This window comes from Melospiza melodia, chromosome 5 (assembly GCF_035770615.1).
Source record: "Melospiza melodia melodia isolate bMelMel2 chromosome 5, bMelMel2.pri, whole genome shotgun sequence".
In the NCBI taxonomy this organism is placed as follows: Eukaryota; Metazoa; Chordata; class Aves; order Passeriformes; family Passerellidae; genus Melospiza; species Melospiza melodia.
In genome coordinates this window covers 70,108,912-70,127,817 of record NC_086198.1, presented here as the reverse complement: position 1 = coordinate 70,127,817, position 18,906 = coordinate 70,108,912, and the positions used below count along the sequence as shown (strand labels likewise).

The following is an 18,906-nucleotide window of genomic DNA, read 5'->3' as shown; positions in this document are numbered from 1 at the left end:
AGGAAGGGAAGGCGGCTCTCGCAGCGCGCCTCGGGAGAGCGGCGAAAGCACAGGCGCGGTGAGTGGCCGCGCACGGACGGTGCCCGGGCGGCTCGGCGGGGAGGGCAGTGGCGGGGCCGGGCCGGCCGGGCCGCCCCCCGCAGCCCGTGCCCGGGGCGCCGCGGGGCCGGGCCGGGCCCGCTTCCTGTGCGTGTCACTCACGCGGGGGGAGGGGAAGCGCCGGGCGGCGGCGGCGGCGGCGGCGGCGGATCCTCCGTGAGAGGCCGCGTTGGGCGTTCGCAGCCGCCTGCCCGTGCAGCGCCTGGCCGCGGTCCGAGGCGCCGGGGGAGCCCGGGGGCGGCGCGGCGGGGCGGCCGGCGGAGGGAGGCGCTGCCGGGGCCGGGCCCGCGCGTCCCGCGGGAGGCGGCCATGTCTACCGGCGAGGCGGAGCGGCTGTCGGCGGACGCCGATGGGGCCGCCGGGGACGAGGAGGAGGAGTGGCTCTATGGCGGTACGGACCTTCCCCGACCCCCGTGCCCAGCCCGCCTCCCCAGCGGGCCGGCCCGGCGCCGCCGCGGCGGGGGGGCCGTGCGGGGGTGCGCAGGCCGCGCCGTGAGCCGCCTCGCCGGGCCGCTGAACAAGGTCCCCCGGTCCCGCCGTCCCCGTGGCTGCTCAGCCCCCTCTCTCCTCCCGGCCAGCCCCTCGGGGGCGATGGCTCCCGGCCCCTTCCCTTCCCCGGTGTCCGGTGCCGGTGCCGCGGGCCCTCAGCCCGGGCCGCGCAGGCCGAGGCGTGCTGGGCCTCAGCGGCGGGAGCCCCGCGTGGTGTCCCTGCCCCATAGGCACCCCCGGGGCCGCCGAGCTCTCCCTGGTGCTCTCCTGCCCGACTTCCCCGCGTTGAAATACTGAAAGAGGCTTAATCTTTTATGTATTAACTTTTTATGAAACTTTATGGACTATATGTTCAGATGTTAATGAATCATATAAATTATACCTTGCCCATGTGGTGGACCTGTCAGTGCGGAGCACTGTAATTGCTTAGAGGTCTGCTCGACTGATTTCACAACTGAAATGTTAAGCATATGTCTCAATAGTCAATATGTCTCTAAAGACTTGCCTAATATTCTACATCCCAAGATAATCTGTCACAGTTGATACCCTAGGGATTTTATTCTTAAATATTGTGTTTTTTCTTATGGTAGATGAAAATGAAGCAGAGAGACCAGAGGAAGAAAAATCTAGGTGAGTATCTTGACAACTGGAAGCCCTGTAGCATGGCTGCACAAAACCTGTGTTCACTACATTCTTCTTCCCAGCTCCTACCAACTTTCAAAGCTGGTAGGATCTGAACCCACTCTGGTGTCTTTGAAAGTGTCCTTAAGATAGTATATTTGGACTTTGCTTTTCTTTGAAATGGCTGTACCTGTGAAATTGAGTCACTTAAGTATGAGAGTTAGTTTAACTGTATGGACAGCAATAACCACTCACAGAATGCCAACAGGTCTTTTATTTTTGTAATCGTTGTGCTTTGTGATCTTAATGATGGATCAGGACTTGTTTGGGATAATTTAGCGATGGAAAAACATCCTGTCTCCCAAAGAGTTTGCAGTGCAGTTGCAAAAACAGCAATACAAGGAAGCAGTGGAAGATTACCAGGTGGTCTGATGTACAGATCACGTCTGCTTAGGCTTGCAGGGCTAGCATGGTTAGTTTTTTTTTAACCAGTAAGACAGTATTTCAAAGAAACTTAGAGAAACTTAGGAAAGCTTTGGAAGTATCTGAGGGGAACCTGCTTGAGTTACAAAGAGCTATATGAGGGCACAAAGATGCTCCCTTGGAAATCTAAAAAAGTTAATGGAGATTAGTAATGAGAAGTGACTGGAAAAGGGAATCAATCACTTGTGCTAAATGAAGGAAGTCTCATAATTGGTAAAATATGGAAATTATTGATTGTCAAGGTATATTAAACAAATAAAGGGCAAATCAATTTGTGAAAACATACATTCTTATTTTCTGTAGTTGTTTCCATTTTTTCAGTGAGAGCTCTTGCATTTGGTTAGCTTTGGTGGACTGCTTGTTCGTAAGCTTGCTCAGTTGCTCCTTTGAACTCTTGTCAACTTTGACAAGCACAGAGTGACAAAGCAGTAATTACCTCCACCACATGACTATAAATGATATCATTGTGAAGCAGCTACAGGTGTGATTATTTGATTCCCATTATTTCTGAAGTATAAGAAACAGAGTTGTTTTCTTTGACTTTTTCCATGTCATTTAGCAGGTTTTTAGGGCTCTCTTGCATTTGTCTTGAATCTTGTCTCTTCCAGGACAAAGAGTTCTAGTTATTTATTTGCTCTTTATTTAGAAGCTATTCCATATCAGTTGATTCCTTATGTTCAGTTACCTTTTCTTGACCTGGCATGTTTGTCACTACTGTTGTTACTTAGGAAAATTACTTGCATGGAGGCCAAAATGATTTTTAGAAAGCGTACTCCAGTTTTTGGTCAATGGTGTCTAGCTTGGCATTTGGCTGTCACAATGCAGTTTTGGACAAAAAGCATAACAAATACTAACTTACCCATCTTAAAATTTTGTTGAGAACTGTTGAAGTATGGGGACAGTTCAGCTGTTAAAAGTTTTGGTCTCTGGCCTCTCAGATTTGGCGTTGTTTGTATATACAGAAATTGTGATGTGTTATTCAGGTTCTGTACCTAGTCTGTCATTTTACCAGGTGATGAAGTGAAATGATCAAGCTTGAACCCTGAGGCAGTAGCTGGGCTGTGTTGGGGGCAACGCTCATGGGTGTGTTGCCAGCAGAGTATGGGGTTAGATTCATTCTACTCAATAAAAATTGCCAGTTGCACACTCTGTTTCATAAATACCTTTTCAGTGAAAGAATATTATTTCTAGATGGCTCCCTACTTACTCTGCTATTTGTGGTGCAGCATCCTAACAGCTAATGGGACTGTGGAAGTTAAAATATTACTGTGTAGGAAACAGCCCTATGTAGGCTCAGTGAGACAGCTCATGGGCCTGGATGTCACAGTACTCATCCTTTCAGGTGGACCAGTAGTTTTAAAATTTTTACAGTTCTCAATCTACAGTTAAATATAATTGAATTAGTCATTGCATTGTAACTATTCCATATGGGAGAAGGAAATTTCACAATGCTGATATGGGAATTCTGTTTAGTGACACATTACCTGGGGATGTTTAAATGTTTTTTTTTCCATTATGTCTTTGAAAAGTCAGTCTTCAGGGAAAAAAAATCAAACAGCTTACTCTCCCTTCATAAGTTACAAAGGATTTCAGTTTGATTTCAAAGGAAGATCCAAGTGTAATGCCTCATTGCTTCCAACTGTTCTATGAACATTCAGTTAGTATGATTTATGATAGCAAAATATTGCTAATATAAAGTTACATTCATCTTGGTTTTTTTAACAAGTCAACTTTGTTTTTTAATCAATGCTGAAGACAACTGGAGTTTTGGCTTTTCATCTGGAATGAGGAAGCAAAGCTTCTTTTCATCATTAGCTGATACCTGTGAAATAGCATGTGCATAAATACCTAGTTTCACCTTTTCCTGTTTGTTTTTGTTTAAGTGTTCCACCCCCACCTGGAAGTGAAGAGGAAGCTGCAGAAAATGGCGTTGTGAAAACGGTAGTTTTAAACATGTTTTTGAAATACTGTTTTAAAATGTTGTGATGTAATGACTTTCTGGGAGTCCATAATTTGACTAGGACTTATATTTAAATGAATTAATGCCTAAGTGTGCACCTTTTTTTTCTAAAATGTGTTTGTGAGCTGCAGAAACTATAGAAATTACTAAATTAGGAAATCAATTTTCCAGTTAAGTCCAATTCTTAAATCTAATTTACAGAAAATAAATAAATAGTACTCGTAGGTTTTTTTGGGGGGAGACAGAAAGACGGTGCTTGAAGACACCTCTCTTTTCTCAGAGACATGCTTTTCAAAATGATGGTTTGTTTTTTCTTAGTGATGAGAAAATAAAGTCCTCTGAGCATTTTTCTTATTTTGGATATGATAGACAAGGAGGATTTACAAAACTATGTGAAAGTGTGAACCAAGAGATGAATTACACATGCCTTTCAGAGGCAGTGTAACACTTACTTGGGGTGGTCTTCAATGTTTGATATGTGTGATGACATCAGTGTTAGTATGATGATGGAAAGGACCAAGAAATTGAATTTACAGTTGCTGTGTTGGTTAAAGGATTCAGGTTACTGTGAATGGGAAAAATTTAACTGTGAGAAGTTCTGTGAGAAGATTGTAGTTTTACTTCAGTGGGACTTTTTGACTTATATACTCCAAGAAATAACTTTAAATTATGTAGAAACCATTATTGAGATATTTGTGCAAGTTTCAAGGACTGGCCTCTTAGGGAAGTACTTTTTTTACAGTAACTCTAACACTTTATTTATGAAAGGCATTACAGTTTATTTAAAATTGGGGAAGAAGTTTTTAAAATCTTAAAACTTACTTCAGTTGTCTAAACTCAAAAGCTACATAAAGTGCATCAAAAGTGTTTGTATTTCTGGAAATCCTTACAGGCTCCATTTTCTTCTACTTACATGTTGTAAATTTTTTTAACCTATATATAGCCTGGCATTGTTAGGTTATCATTAGAATATCTCCACAAAATTGAGAACTTAATTGTAAATGGTGTCCATGAATGTTCTAAGCAGCAGCTTAGAAAAATGGATGTTGTTCAAGTTGATGGAATAGGAGCAGGTGAATATTTCTGTGCAGAGGGAACTAAAAAATCATTGCTTATAAGTGAAGTGGGTTTTGGTTGAAAAGGTACATTGTCCAAACAAAATTTTATTTCCTGTTTGATGCCTTTGTAGTGGCATCTGTGTGGGTTGCCTGATGAATGGTGAATTTGCACTTTTCAGCCATGTGGAGTTGAAAGACTGTCTTCAGCTGTCATTTACAGAATATCCATACTGATCTAGACTTGCCCCACCTTCCCTACCCCAAGAACAGACTCTTCATCATTATGAAATTATATTAATGTTGTGCAGTGAGGATGAACTGCTCTCCAACATCTTACTTTCTAAGGAGCTGTTGATTTTTGTTGATTTTCTTTATGTACAGGGCCACTTAATAGATGGTATAGTAGACAAGGGCTGGAACCCAGCTGTGCATGGATAACTGAAGGCTGCTAGGGCAGAATCAGCTTGGCTTTCACGAGTTCAGTCTTTTGCTGAAGAATTCCAATATGTGAATAAGAGTGATTTGGTTGAAAAGTTCATTTGGATTCCACAAAGTTTTAGAAGAAGTTCCTCACCAAAGTATTTTTAAAAACTGTGCAGTTACAGAATGAGCCCTATGTTGATAACTGATTTTAGCTGGTTTGTAATAGATAGAAAACACAGGGTAGAAGTCAGGGTTCTATTTTCACAGTAAAGGAAAGCCACCTCCAGAGAGGATTCCCTGGAATTTTATGCTTAACCTGTGCTGTTTAATGTATTTACTTGGAAAAGAGCTAAGTTGTGAAATTAGGAGTTTTCTGATGATTCAAAGTTAATCAAGGTAGTGAGATTGAGGTCTAACTGTGAAGAACTGACTGGTTAATATATGTTTATTGAATTCTGCGTAGAGAAAGGAGAGTGATGTTCATTGGGAGGAAAGAACCAGATCTACAAAAAAATAAAGTAATGAATTGATCATTACTATGTAGTAGGGACATGTTTAGTGCTTGTCTGGAGCCTAAAAAGCTCTGATTTTTCAGTCTGTTTGCTGAAGTGTCTCAAGTATTTTATGTAGCTTACTTACTTAAGGAACTAGATAGATTTCTCTAATGTTCATCATCAGCTGGGGAAACATTTATTTGAGTTATGCTGAGTATATAATTGATGATGGCAAGAAGCTAGTCTTCCATATCTTTTAGTCCTTTCCTGAATGACAATGTAAGAATAGAACCAGTGTGTATGAGCTAGATAGACGGAAGGAGGATATTAGATAGTGGAAACTCTTTTATGCTTGAGAAACTGAACCTAGTATTAAAGACACTTCTCTATTTTGATCCAGATGTTTCAGATACTTGTAACCTCCTGAATTTGCTGTTAATGCTACTCAATTCTAATGTCTAGGAAGAGGAGAATTTTCTTCTTTCAAAGCTTTCTAGAATGGATGGTTTTGTCTGGATTGTGTTTCCATTGTGGTGAAGGTAAGTGACTGCTTTCTGTCTAAGCAATGACTTTTTCTTTTATAGAAGGTGGCAGAGGCTGAGGATGACAGTGATAGTGATAGTGATGATGATGAAGATGATGTTCAAGTCACCATAGGGGATATTAAGACAGGAGCTCCACAGTTTAGGTAAGTTATTTGCAAACATTAACTGAGGAAACATTTGAGATTATATTTAATTGTAAATGCAGTCTCTTTAATGCTTGTAATTTATTTGCCTTTTTAATATTGATATTCTTAATATTTTTTTATTCTTTTCCAAATATTTGCCATTTAATACTTGCCAAAAATGGCAGATTGTGTGCACAATTACTGTCAATTAAGAACTTTGTTAGTTCTTTAACAATGTTTTTAATGATACAGTGGCTTGAAAACAAGTGAAATGAAATCAGTGGAGTGCAAGGAAGAGTTCTATATAAGTTTAAATTGTGTTTTCAGATTTGAGAAATGATTGTATTAAGTTTGTAAATGCATGGGTTGTTTCTTATTAGGGAATGGCTATGTTATATAGCATTTTTTGGGTCGTTACTGTGACAGTGACATTTTGGTTGCAAAGGATAGAATGGCAAGAGCATGAGAAGTGTTTGTCCCTCATCCTGTTTGTAGTGGACACAGTTCTAATTAGACCTTTGTAGTTTCAATCCCAATTAATGTTCTCAAATAAGATTTTAATCTACTTTAGGATGAAACTGTGAGTCTCTGGAGATTATTTCTCAAGATCATTGTTTGGGCATTTATACTGATCTTGCTACTTTTATTGCCCCGTATTCCTTCTGATCTTGCAAAAGGGCTTATTTTTACTGAACACTTTCATACAGTGCTAATTTTACCCAAAATTATGAAATAATATTTTTCATTGAATGGAAATTTGCTGAGGGACATGGTTTGCTTGTTTTTCTTGGCAATGCTAATGTTTTTATGCTTATTAAAACCAGAGTTACTAGGGTGCCATTTCTTAAATTATGACAGGTCTGCAGGTGGGTCTGACTCATGTATATAGTGTTTTTAACTTTAGAATGCAGGTGATTTACTCCTGTTTGAAACATAGTATTTTTAAACTTTCAGTGTTTCATGTTCTAAAATAATGTGCAAATGAATGTAATAGAAGTGCCAATTCTTTCAGTTCTTTATTTTTCTGCGTTCAGTAACTTGCAGTGTTCTTGCGGTCTAGGCAGTGGCTTCCAGCTTTGTGGTCCTAAAGCAAAACTAGATTTATATTCTCAGTGATTTGCTGATGCTCTTTCCATGTATGCAGGAACAATGAGCAGGTGATCCTAAGTCTAATTAGAGCAGAAAGTTTTATATAGAAATGCCTGTCTTCTCAAAAATCTTCTTTTCTGGGTGGTTTAGACATAAAGTTCACAGAAGAGCAGAAATCTAAAACAAATGGAACATTGTACATTTCAACTGCAGTAGAACAAGTCTGTTTTATAGGATTAAACAGTTTTCCATGTAGTAGTCAACTGCAGTTTAAAAATCCTAATAGATTTGTTTCAGAAAATCATGCACAAATACAGTGTGGCAGATCAGAAGGTTAAATGTTTTGTGTTGGTTTTTATGCTGTTGTAGCACTTGAAAGAAAACTAGCACTGCATGGAAGTGGATACTGTAAACCATACCCTGACCTTCTAATTATATGCAAATCTCATGATGTATATGGGTCACCTGTGAGGATAAGTTACATTACACACAAATGGTAGGGAGAGCTAGCTCTTAATGTTGCAAATGAACAATTCTGTAATTCCTAAGGTAGTTAGATCTATGCAGTAGTTAAGTTTCCAAGTTTTTTTTGAAGAAAGCTCTCAAGTATTTTAGAAAGTGAAAAATTGCATACTTTTCTGTTGTTTACAAGGATAGATGATTACTAGAAGTACATTGACACAGCACTTCAGTTATTTTAGAGAAATGCTTGTATTTTTCACTTCTGTACAGATTAAATGGAATGATTATGAAAAGATAAAATGATCCATCTAAACCCTTCCTTTTTTTTTTTTTATTTATTTTGTTTTTACTCTAATCCCCAGACTGTCATCTGTATCCCTAAATGAACTGCATTTTTCCTTTCTCTCTCTTCTTCTGGTTCTGTCCATTCTTGTTTCTATCAAGGTCTTTATCCTTTCATCTCAGGAAGAGTGACTGGAACTTGCTTCACTACTGTTTATTAGTTGGAGAAGTTGCTACTGAGCATAGAAAGGTACTCTCTCTTCCTCCTAGGCTGATCTCTTTACCTTTACAGTTACCAGCTTGGAAAGCTAGAGATTCAGGATGGTGATTGAGCCTGGGTCCAATATGTTTCTGGATCTAGCTATCTCTTGTTTTGTGTTTTCTTCTGGTTTAAAACTTTTCTTTGTCTAATTCCGGTTTTTGTTAATTTCTTGAAGTTATGGAGCAGCACCTGTGAATCTCAATATTAAGGCAGGAGGACGAGCTTATGGATCTTCTGGTAAGAAAATTTACTCAGTAATATTAGTAAAAAAAACCCAAAACATATTGGATATTGTTCTGGATTAGGAAAATAATTGTTTATTTTAAAACTTATTGATAATTTTTTTCTAGCTTTTAATTTATTTTTTATTACTCTAAGTGTAATGGTACTGATAAAATTCCATTTGGTAGAGACAGAAGGCTCTAACTAACTTTTCTTCACAGGTGCAAAAGTTAAGGGACTGGATCTAGATGCACCAGGGAGTATTAATGGTGTGCCACTTCTGGAAGTAGATTTAGATTCTTTTGAAGATAAACCTTGGAGAAAGCCAGGTAATGTCTGGTTTATGTTCACTGATACGTAGGTGTTCAGTAGGTTATTTTAGTAGTTGTTTCTGTTGAGTGCATGTAGATGTCATCTTACCTATCCCTCAAAGGTAGTGTACAAAGCATAATTATGTACAAAGCATAATTTGGAAAAAGCAACTATGTTACTTGTTACCTTCCTGCTGTGCCACAGAGTGCTTGGGTGTGCCATGTTTGTTAGTATACATCTCCATCACATGTCAGGAGAGATAGGCCATTTTTATTTTTTTAATACATGTGTATCCTGAGCTCTCCTTGGAAATCTGTGTTCCTGTGGAGATTTCTGCCATTGCTCTGTGCCATGGAACAATAGACATCGCAAAATGTGCAAAATAGTTCTGGCTGGTTTTAGCATGAAGAATGGTGAAATGTAATTTCCTGTGCTATGTTGTGTTCATGCATAGGCATCCTAGACATGAGCTTTGAATAAGAAACTGGGACTTGCTGCAAAGACTTTCCATGAGTCTCCTCTGTTTTGTCTCGTTGGCTCAAGTGGTTTGTCCAGGCTTGTCTAATTTTACCAGCGTTGATTTGGTTTTTTAGTACCAGTACATCTTGCTGCTGCATATAGGTTTTTTTCTTATGTTTGTGTATTGCTATGGTAGTACAAATAGTGTCTGCAAAATGGAAAATAGAGAAGCCTTTGATGATTATCTGGTGTTTGAAATGTTAGATGTATTAAATATATTCTGTGCATTTGAGTTACAACTGTTCTCTCTTACCCTAAAAACTAGGAGCCAAAACAAAGTGAGAAGTCAAATACAGAACTAGCAAAACAAAAGGGAGTGGTTCTTCACTGAACATAAAGCAAATCTATAGATCTTATATTTATCTTGTTGTAAAGATGTGGGAGATTATAATATCCCATGATATTCTCTACCCTTGGTCCCCACTTCATGATGCTAGGCAAGTTCGTGTTTCTGACTAAATTTCAGTGGGTTTACAATCTTAGCAATGAGCACTCTGTCTATTGATGAATTGTACATTTCAGTTGTGCTTTTTAGATCAATACCTAATCAGTTTTGATGCTCTAAGTAGAGGTGTGTATATATGTTTAGTGGAGGAAGGATGAACTTTGTAATGTCCTAAAAAACCTATGCTTCTCTGCTTAAAGGGGCTGATCTCTCAGATTACTTTAACTATGGCTTCAATGAAGATACCTGGAAAGCTTACTGTGAAAAACAAAAGAGAATACGAATGGGTCTTGAAATTTTGCCAGTTACCTCAACCACAAATAAAATCACGGTAAATAGTGATTTTTTTGTATTGTACATGTTTTTTTCCCTGTAAAGCTGCTTGTGAGTCATAAGCTTGTTCTGCACAGTTCAGTAGATTTGTTAGAGTTTGCACCTGACTCCCTTCCCTGAACCTTGAGTGTTACTGTGTTGCTTCACTGGCAGTTTGTGTGGATAGTGTGACAGACAGCTACAGCTAGATTGCATCTGTACCTTTATTGAGACTGTGGCCCATCATTTCAGAATTGTGTGGTATCTTAATGGGCAATGTGTTATTTAACTTAGGCTGAAGACAAAGCTATGGAACTAAGACCAAGTGCAGAGATTCTCGATGGCAGATACCATCTTTTAAAGGTGAATTTTAGTAAAATTTTGTTGGTTGCTCTCATTTTTCTTGGGTATTGCTTCCCATGCCAGCACAGACTGATAGAAGAACAACTGATATGGACGCAGCCATTGTTTCATACTCTCATCCTACATCAGTGACTTTCTGTGTATGTCACAAAATGTGGATTAAAAAGTGTTGCTTTGTTCATCACTCTTCTGCAAGCATGTGAGTTAGTGGCCTGGTGAACTAACTAATTTCCCAGTGAAATTAATTTTTCTTGATGTGATGGTGTATTTGTAGTTGTAGTGTGTTCATTTGTGCGGATTAAAGGATTTGTGCAGATGTGGTGGGGAAGCTTTTGTAGATTATGGCATGTTTGTTTTTCCTGTGGCATTGTAGCTCTTACTACAATGTTTGTAACAGTTATCCTTGACAGCTCTGATAAGAAAATCAATCTTCCATATTTTTGTGTTGCTCTTCTGGGGTTAGCTAACAATTAATTGAGTTATGTATAATAATTTTTCCATTCAGAAATCCTGGTTTTCAGAGAATAGAACGACATGACAGCATTTATCCTAAGGATTGAACTTTATTTTTATTTTCTCAGTTTCTCGTTTACGTCTTTGATACTAAACTTAAAATTATACCACAAAGGTTATTTATTTTACCTATTCTTAATATGTAGTCATTTTTGTTCTTGAACTGTCTTTGAAGTGACTTGGAACAGTTTCTTTCTCCTGTGTACTCCTGTCAATTGCAGATACAGAACTGTCAATTGCAGACAGGTGTTTTACTTGCTACTTGAGGATATTAAATTATTTTGGTTTTATTCTAGCAAGAATGGATCAGAAGGTTTCTGGGGCTTTATACCTTTCTCAGGTATCATTATAATAGTACTGTGGGACAGTAGAAATAGTGGACAGTAGGAGTTACAATTTGCAACTGACTGTAATCTCAAACTTCTCTGAAATGTTCTGAAGGAAAAAGGATAAGTAGTCCAACCCAAAACTTCCCCTATTTCCAGCTCAGTACTGACTCTGGTGATCAAACAGTACTGGTAATAATGTTGTTGTAAGAGTTTGTTGTGTTTTAAAAGGAGTTTACATGTAATTATTCATTTCATTAACTTTTTTCCTTCTCTTCTGAAACAGTCTCATGTAATTCCCATTATATTTCCATGTATTTTATATTAATCTCCTGTAACTAGCAAGAATGTCTCCTACATTTTCCAATTGCTCATTAATTTGTAGAAGTCTTTTTCAGATAAATACTTCGACCTTTTCCACTCATATTTCTGGATAGGAAACATTAATTTAATTTCAATGAATTTTAACTATTTATGTGCATTTTTATGGGTTTGGAAAAGATGTGCCCATGTTTAGAAGCGAGGTTCTGCAGAAACATAATAGTTCACTTGCCTGCAAGCTGTGAGATCACAGCTTATACAAGGTTATAGCATGAGTGAGCTAGCTACATAGAGTGGTGTAGCTAGTACAGTGGGAGTGACTTTAGAAATTGAATCACTGTATATTTGTCTTTAATACTAACCCATACAGGTTTTTCTTTCACATGTAGCTGCTGCTGAACAAAACAATACTTGATGTACTTGCACCAAAGGTTTTGCATAGCTTTAATGGTGTCTTGAATAAAAGAAGTGGCTGGAATTTTGCAGTACTTCAGCAAGAGCAGGGTGTTTCTGAAGTATTCAGTCTGAACTAATGAAAAGTCTTTTGCAGTTAGCACAACCCAGAATCAAGGTGACTTCCTGGTATGACTAAGAAATTAAGTGGTTACTAGATCTCACAAACAGCGAGGGAGATGGAGAATCCATTCAAGTTTCTTGTCTCATGGTTTTTTTATAACAATTCATTCTCTGGCATATTGATTTATATATATATATATATATATCAAACACAGTACTTAAGTAATATCTCACTAAAAGATACGTAATTTTGCTAGTTGTGCAGAGGTGAGAGTTTTTGAAATTCTGAATAAAGCTGGACTACTTTCTTCTTGGTATTGACTGTGTTTTTGTTGAGTGTTGGAGCTACTGCACTTGCAAGGATAAACTAATGATGAAACATTATTTTGAAGGTACAGCAAGGCAGAACTGGAAATTTGGAGAAAGAGTTGGCAGTACAGTCAACCAAGCCAGATTTCACATCTCCTCCTGCCTTATTTAAATCAGGAATTCCAACAAACAGGTCAGTTGGCTGTAACTCATGACCAAAAAACTCTTTGTACTGTTACCTCTATGTCTTTGAAGTTTACAATTTTTGTAGAAAAAAAAAGGAAAATATGTTTCTGTAACAGGTAAAATGAAGGGTAGAGATATCCTTATCACATTTACCATAATCATACATGAATCCTATACTACCTTCTTGGCTCTTTGGGAAAAAGCAGAAGAAAAGGGGAGAAAAAACAGCAGGACCAAGTAACAAGACAGTTACAAAAATCTACTTGTTGATTTATGACACTGTGTTTTCTGTGTGTAATTAAATTTGCCATCATAGTACTTCTTGTTAGGGTCCTGATGAGTATTTTAACTAACTCATTTTTTCAGTTAAACAAGATGGAATCTGACAGCTATGACTTTAACAAGTGGAGGAATTCCTGGAACCTAGTCTCTTTCCTGCAAGGCAGCTTTGGTTTCTCCATATTTGAATATTATACTTTCTTTGAAAATTGGAAAGAGTATTTCCTTACTGTGTTCCTTCTCCCAGCCCCAGGCTTTAATAAGTTCTGTCTTCTGTATCTAAGCCACTGCTGTTTGTTATCTGGCACTTGGCTTAGGATGACTCCATGCTTCTGCTTTACTTGAGTTATTTAGTGATCCTGTTTAGTTGTTTTGGTTCTGTGCAAATTAAAAGCCCTTATATTACATCATATTACAAACAATGGTAAGAAAGGTAGAACAGGTTGTTCATTGCACGCTTTGGTTGTCAGCCATTAAGGATGAGGAGCTATCACCCATCTTTAGCACTGCATCCATAAGTGCCTTGACTAATTTAGAGGCACTTGTGTTCAGTTATTCCATCCTGTAAGAGTCGGTTCAACCCTCAAATGTATTTGTCTTGGGGGGAGGGTTGGGGGGCAGGAGGAAGTCAATCATAGCCTTGCCTGCACTTTTCTTTCACTTCTAGAATATTCCTTCTGGTAGCCTAAATTTTTCTCTGAACTATCAGGTTATGCTGCTCTGTGTTTAGTAGATTTTGGTTCTGTTTGTCTGTTTTTCATAGTCAAAAGAAATGAGAAGAGTTTTCCAAACTTTGTGCTAACCCTGTAGCTGTTTTTAAAATTTTCTTTTCTGAATTGCTTTTAATGTGTGATATTCCTGTAACAGAGTTCTCAAACTGGAATGTATTGTTCGCAGGGTAAGGATTCCAAATCTATATCTAGCATAGGTTTTGTTACAAGATTTCAATTCTTTGTTCATCTCAGTGGTGGACAGAAAAGCTCTAAACTACTTCGGGAAGCAATTGACAACCAGGATATTAAAATGTAGTTAAGTTGAAAGTTGTAGAAAAAATGCATTGTGTAGATTATTTGGTTGTGTGAAATTTGCAGGTGTGATGACTGTGTCATTTCCTGACATTTATTTTGAGGTATCACTTTGTGGCATATCACTTTGACAGTTGTATCACTTGTGCATTCCATTGGTAGAATAGGTTGTGTTGTATGTATTTAGTTTGAATACTGTAATTGTAAGTTGTTACAATGACAAAACTGACATCTTCCCTTATTTAATACCTGCTTCTATGAATACACTTGCTTAAAATATATTATTCTGTAAGGAAAGGTATTTCTACCAAGTTGTCAGAAGAGATTTTGAAAGAAAATTGTATGGTCAGAAGTCTGAGTAGCTCAATGAGAATATAGATTGAGTATATGAGAATACATATTAGCTGGATTATATATATTTCTACTTTAATGACTTATCCATAATGCATCTACTGTTTTCTGTTTCTAAGTGCCTGTATTATTAACTTCTGTATAACCAGATAGTGTTTTATGGGGTTACACTAATTTCTTTCTTTAGTTAAGAGTTTATTTTAGGTAGACAGAAAATTTTCAGCAATGTAACCCTTCAGTAATTTAAAATAATTGCCTTTATGCCATGTGGCATTTGCAGTAGTCTTGTTGAGAAATTGCTGGAAGCATTTCCAGAGAAGTTTCAGAGAAATTAGCTCATCGGTGTAGTGTGCTATTTATCAGCTTTATCTGTGCTTATGGCTTTCTGTAAAAAGATATTTTAAAGAAAATGGATTTCTGATCTTTTATTTCCATGAAAAATACCAGTTCAGCCTTGCAAGACTAAGTGATGGAAACTCAGGTGTTATTTTGAAAAATATAGTGTGTTTTTCAAAAAAATATAAAGTGTGGTTTTATACAAATGGTTTCTTTAGTAAATCTATTAGGTTCTTATTCATATCAGTTAGTGGTGAGCTCAGCAAAGTTGAGGCTCTTATTCATATCAGTTAGTGGTGAGCTCAGCAAAGTTGAGGCTCAAGAGGAGGAAAATAAACCATTAAATACATAAGAAAAACAAGAAAGAAGAGAAGAAATATTGAAGCATATTATAATTCCATACATATTAGACTGTACTATGTATAAAGTCTACTGAACAAATGTGGCATCCCATAGTTAGTCTGATTCTGAACAGTCATAGGGGGGTGTTCCAAAAAGCAGCTTATTTATTTTATCTGTGGTAAGGACAGGGATTTTTGAAGCTATGAACTTGGAAAATAACTGGGTTTGCCTTCGTTTTTTCTTCTTTTTTCCCACTCTTTCTCTTTGCTCTGTAGAATCTAAGCTGAGCTTGCCAAATGAGATTGAGTTATCTTTCTGAATTAATCTCCATGGAAGTGGTATTCTCAGTGCAAATAGCTCATAAATAAGCATTCTCTAATTAGAGTGAGATAACTCAGAGTTGCTGGAATGTTCCTTTCAAGCTACACTTTGTATGAACTCTTCTGTGGGTTCATGTGCATCCCACACGTGTGGCTTGCCTTTTTATGTTTCAGAGGATCCTTTGGGAATGCATCTGTATCCCAGGTGCCTCGATCACGTAAGGGACAGACCAAGCCCTTCCCTTTCTTTGCTTACAGCACTGAGACAGAAACTGAGTCTTGCCTGCTACTTATCACAACTCTGTTTAATGTCTAGGGAGTTGCAGAAGTTTCTCCTTTTGCCATCTTGCTGTGACTTAATGTGTGTGTCACTTAGCATGTGGTTGGAGGTGTCATCTGCTGCTTCGTTTGCAACTGAATTTATGCTTTCTCCTGTTCAATTTCTAACTCTTTTAGTGAAATTCGCAATGAAATTGTTATTGCAATCTTGGAAATAGAGAATTTGTCAAGTTCAAGGTATGATGGCAAAATCCATCATTATGAAAAATAATATCTTGGCAGTTGTTGGGAAGAACAATGGACATAACACTATACAGCATTATTTAAATAATAAATATAAAGTATAATCTCATTGAGATTGAGTGAACACAGGTATATGCTTCAGAATCTAAAAAAATGAAGTGAAACTGTTTATTTCAGGAAAAATTGATGCATAGGAACCAACTAATTGGTAGTCTGGGTTTGCTTCATTTAATATTGCAGTGGTGTGTTTGGGCTGCTTCCCAAACCAGAATTAATATTATTGTAATGTGATTGGGGCATATATTGCTTTAATGCCCCATACTCTTGCATTGGTATTGTGTGTGTTTTCGGTGATGATTCTAAGAGTTGCTGGCAGTGTGCAAACAGGACAAGAGAGGAAGAGTCTTCATTCTGCTGTGTACATCACTCCCAGTGGAAGCCCGGTAAATCAGTGGTGTGAGCCAGGCAGGGACTTTGTGCTGTAGGAGTGTCATTTGTTGTACACAAGGACTGAAGCTAGGTAAAATGAGTTTTCTAGGATATGGTTTAGAGAATTAAGAGAGGATACCAGTGATGGAAGAGAACAAGTGTCTTAGAACTCTCAAAACAAATGCACTATCAGTGAAGATTAAGATGGTGAGAACATAGGTTTAACAACTGTTTTATAATACCTATGTTCTCAATTCAGTTACTTAAAGCAAAATAATAGTCCAGTGTAGCAGTGCTGGAAGGCCATGTAAGACCACTGGGGAAGTTTAGAAAAGCAGATGTTGATTATGGGAACAATCTAACTTCTAGCATGGGGTATCAGAAGTCCAGAGAGTTTCTGACACCTCTGTTATCGTTGTATAGAATATATTGCTGTGGAGTATACACTCTTTAATTGAAGGAGTGTTCTCGGACTCTCATACCATCACACTGATTTTGGTTTTTTTTTTTTAAACTCTAAACTGTTGTGCTTAATAAGCTTACTTTAACATCTAGGAGGAAGCTCTAAACCCAGATACTAAAAAGCTCAGAGGACAGGCATTTGTATCATCCTCAGTATGCAGTCTGCTATGAAACTTCAGATAATCTCTGAGAGATCTGACTGTTACTTCATGCTCTAGTGTCTGCTGTGTCTTTTTCAGTTGCATTGCAGTCTAGGTATCTGAGCAATTGGAGTCCAAGTTATCAGTCTGGCAGAACTCTGAGCCTATAATTCCAATTTACAGTTGTTGGCCCTAATATTTGTATTTGTGTGGTTAGTAGTACACTAGATGCAAAAAAGACAAGAACTCCTGAAACTAGAAATACTTTTTACTTTCTATGGATTTGTTTTCTGTGGAAATTTCGGGAAGGTTTTTTCCAGTCTTTTACTGTTCTATATCATGCTCTTGGTAAAATTTATCAGTTTTATCTACAGTGGTTTCCTTTATAGGTGAAACCCCAAGTGAAAATCTGTGTCCCTTACTGCTGAGACACAGATTTTGTACCTTTGTTTCTCTTAACCATGAGCACTGTCGTTTTATTGCTCATTTTCTAACAAAGTTGACCCAGGTGAATCCTACTTTTTAACCTCTTTTAGAAGTCAACAGTGGCCTGCAGAGCAGGTAGAATCATAGAATGTTAAGAGGTTGGAATGGACCTAAAGCATCATTTAGCTCAACCTCCCCTGCCATGTGCAGGGACATCTTCCCCTAGACCAGGTTGCTCAAGGCCTTAGTTCAACCTGGTTTTTATAACTCTTATGCCGACAGATTTTGTTATATCTGCATAAAAGTTATACAATTTCTATAAACCTTGGTTTCTGGCATTTTAGGGCTGCAAACAGAAATGGTCACTATACTTAAGATTGTTCCTCTCTTCAAAATAGTGATTCCTGTTGTCACAAACATCAGGCTTTAGTTTTACTAGATGACATTAATATTTTGTCATATTTTGTCCTATTGTCTGGTCTGATACCTGGAGTACTTCATTTGTGTCAGTGTATTCCTCTAAGATTAATTTACTGAAGATTTTGAGATATTGATTATACTTTGAGTTTTAGTGGTTTTGTTTTATGCTAATGTTTTTTCTTCTGCCTTATCTTTGTTTGATCTTCCATGGAATCCTTCATTATGGTTTCATGCAATTTAGAAATTACTTTTAATTAATAGTTTATAGCTGGTTTACGTTAGATTTTTGAGAAAGTTCTGCTTGATTTAGTCTTTTCTTACTGAAGTTTTGGGATCTTTGTTTGGGTTTTTTTTTTTTTTTTTGTTTGGGTTTTTTTTTGTAACAGCAAAGCAGAAGTACTGTCTTTTATGGGGAGGAAGGAGACTGCTGTAGGGTCAGCTTTTGTCTTTGCTTATCAAAGTCTTTTTTGCTGCATTGTTTAGTTCTGTACTCTTGCATAGTTCAGCAAATGCATCACCTTTAATGTTCTTCAGAAATAGTGTTTTGTGTTTTCTACAGCAGAAAGAAGAACTTTTGCCATTTAGAATGAGAGAAGTCCATAAGACTTTTTTCTCTCACCTTTTCTTTTTCTTCCCCCTTTTCTGATTCTGTTTGTCCTGTGTTGCAGGCGGATATCTGGCACAATAGATGTGATTGGGCAGAGCATCACTATCAGCAGGGTGGAAGGACGACGGCGTGCTAATGAGAACAGCAACATACAGGTTTTACATTGCAGTTTTGCATTCTATTTTTGACTAAAAGACATTTTTGTTTTTCCCATAGCTTCTGACTAAAGCACCACTGTATGTGAATGAGTAACACATAAGTAACTTCAAGTCCAGAAATAAAGTTTTGGCAGTTACTGAAACATATTAAGATGAAGTAATTGATAGATTTCAAAAATGTTTTGGTATACCTCTTACTGAAAAGAAATGAGTGATGCTGCAGACTTAGAATCCAGGAGACAGCATTGGCTCTGCTAGATCTGTGTGGGATTGTGTTTTGTTTATGGAGTGAAAAGATAAATATTTGAACTCCCCATTTGTCCCCCTATTCCTGTCAGACACTAATGCTGGAA

General features: G+C 37.9%; 1 protein-coding gene across 2 annotated transcripts in view; it reads left to right on the top strand.

Annotated features, from left to right (window-relative positions):
* The first annotated feature begins 375 nt into the window (after positions 1-375).
* Positions 376-18,906, top strand: part of FIP1L1 (factor interacting with PAPOLA and CPSF1) — a 36,956-nt gene continuing 18,425 nt past the window's right edge. The window contains exons 1-10 of one of the 2 annotated variants that reach the window (XM_063157280.1): positions 376-490; positions 1,179-1,218; positions 3,576-3,633; positions 6,212-6,315; positions 8,568-8,629; positions 8,836-8,943; positions 10,091-10,221; positions 10,497-10,565; positions 12,634-12,743; positions 18,457-18,550. In XM_063157280.1, the coding sequence (XP_063013350.1) occupies positions 409-490; positions 1,179-1,218; positions 3,576-3,633; positions 6,212-6,315; positions 8,568-8,629; positions 8,836-8,943; positions 10,091-10,221; positions 10,497-10,565; positions 12,634-12,743; positions 18,457-18,550 (858 nt within the window). In that variant the 5' untranslated portion in view covers positions 376-408. The remainder of the gene's footprint in view (positions 491-1,178; positions 1,219-3,575; positions 3,634-6,211; positions 6,316-8,567; positions 8,630-8,835; positions 8,944-10,090; positions 10,222-10,496; positions 10,566-12,633; positions 12,744-18,456; positions 18,551-18,906) is intronic. The other variant, XM_063157281.1, reaches the window with a different exon arrangement.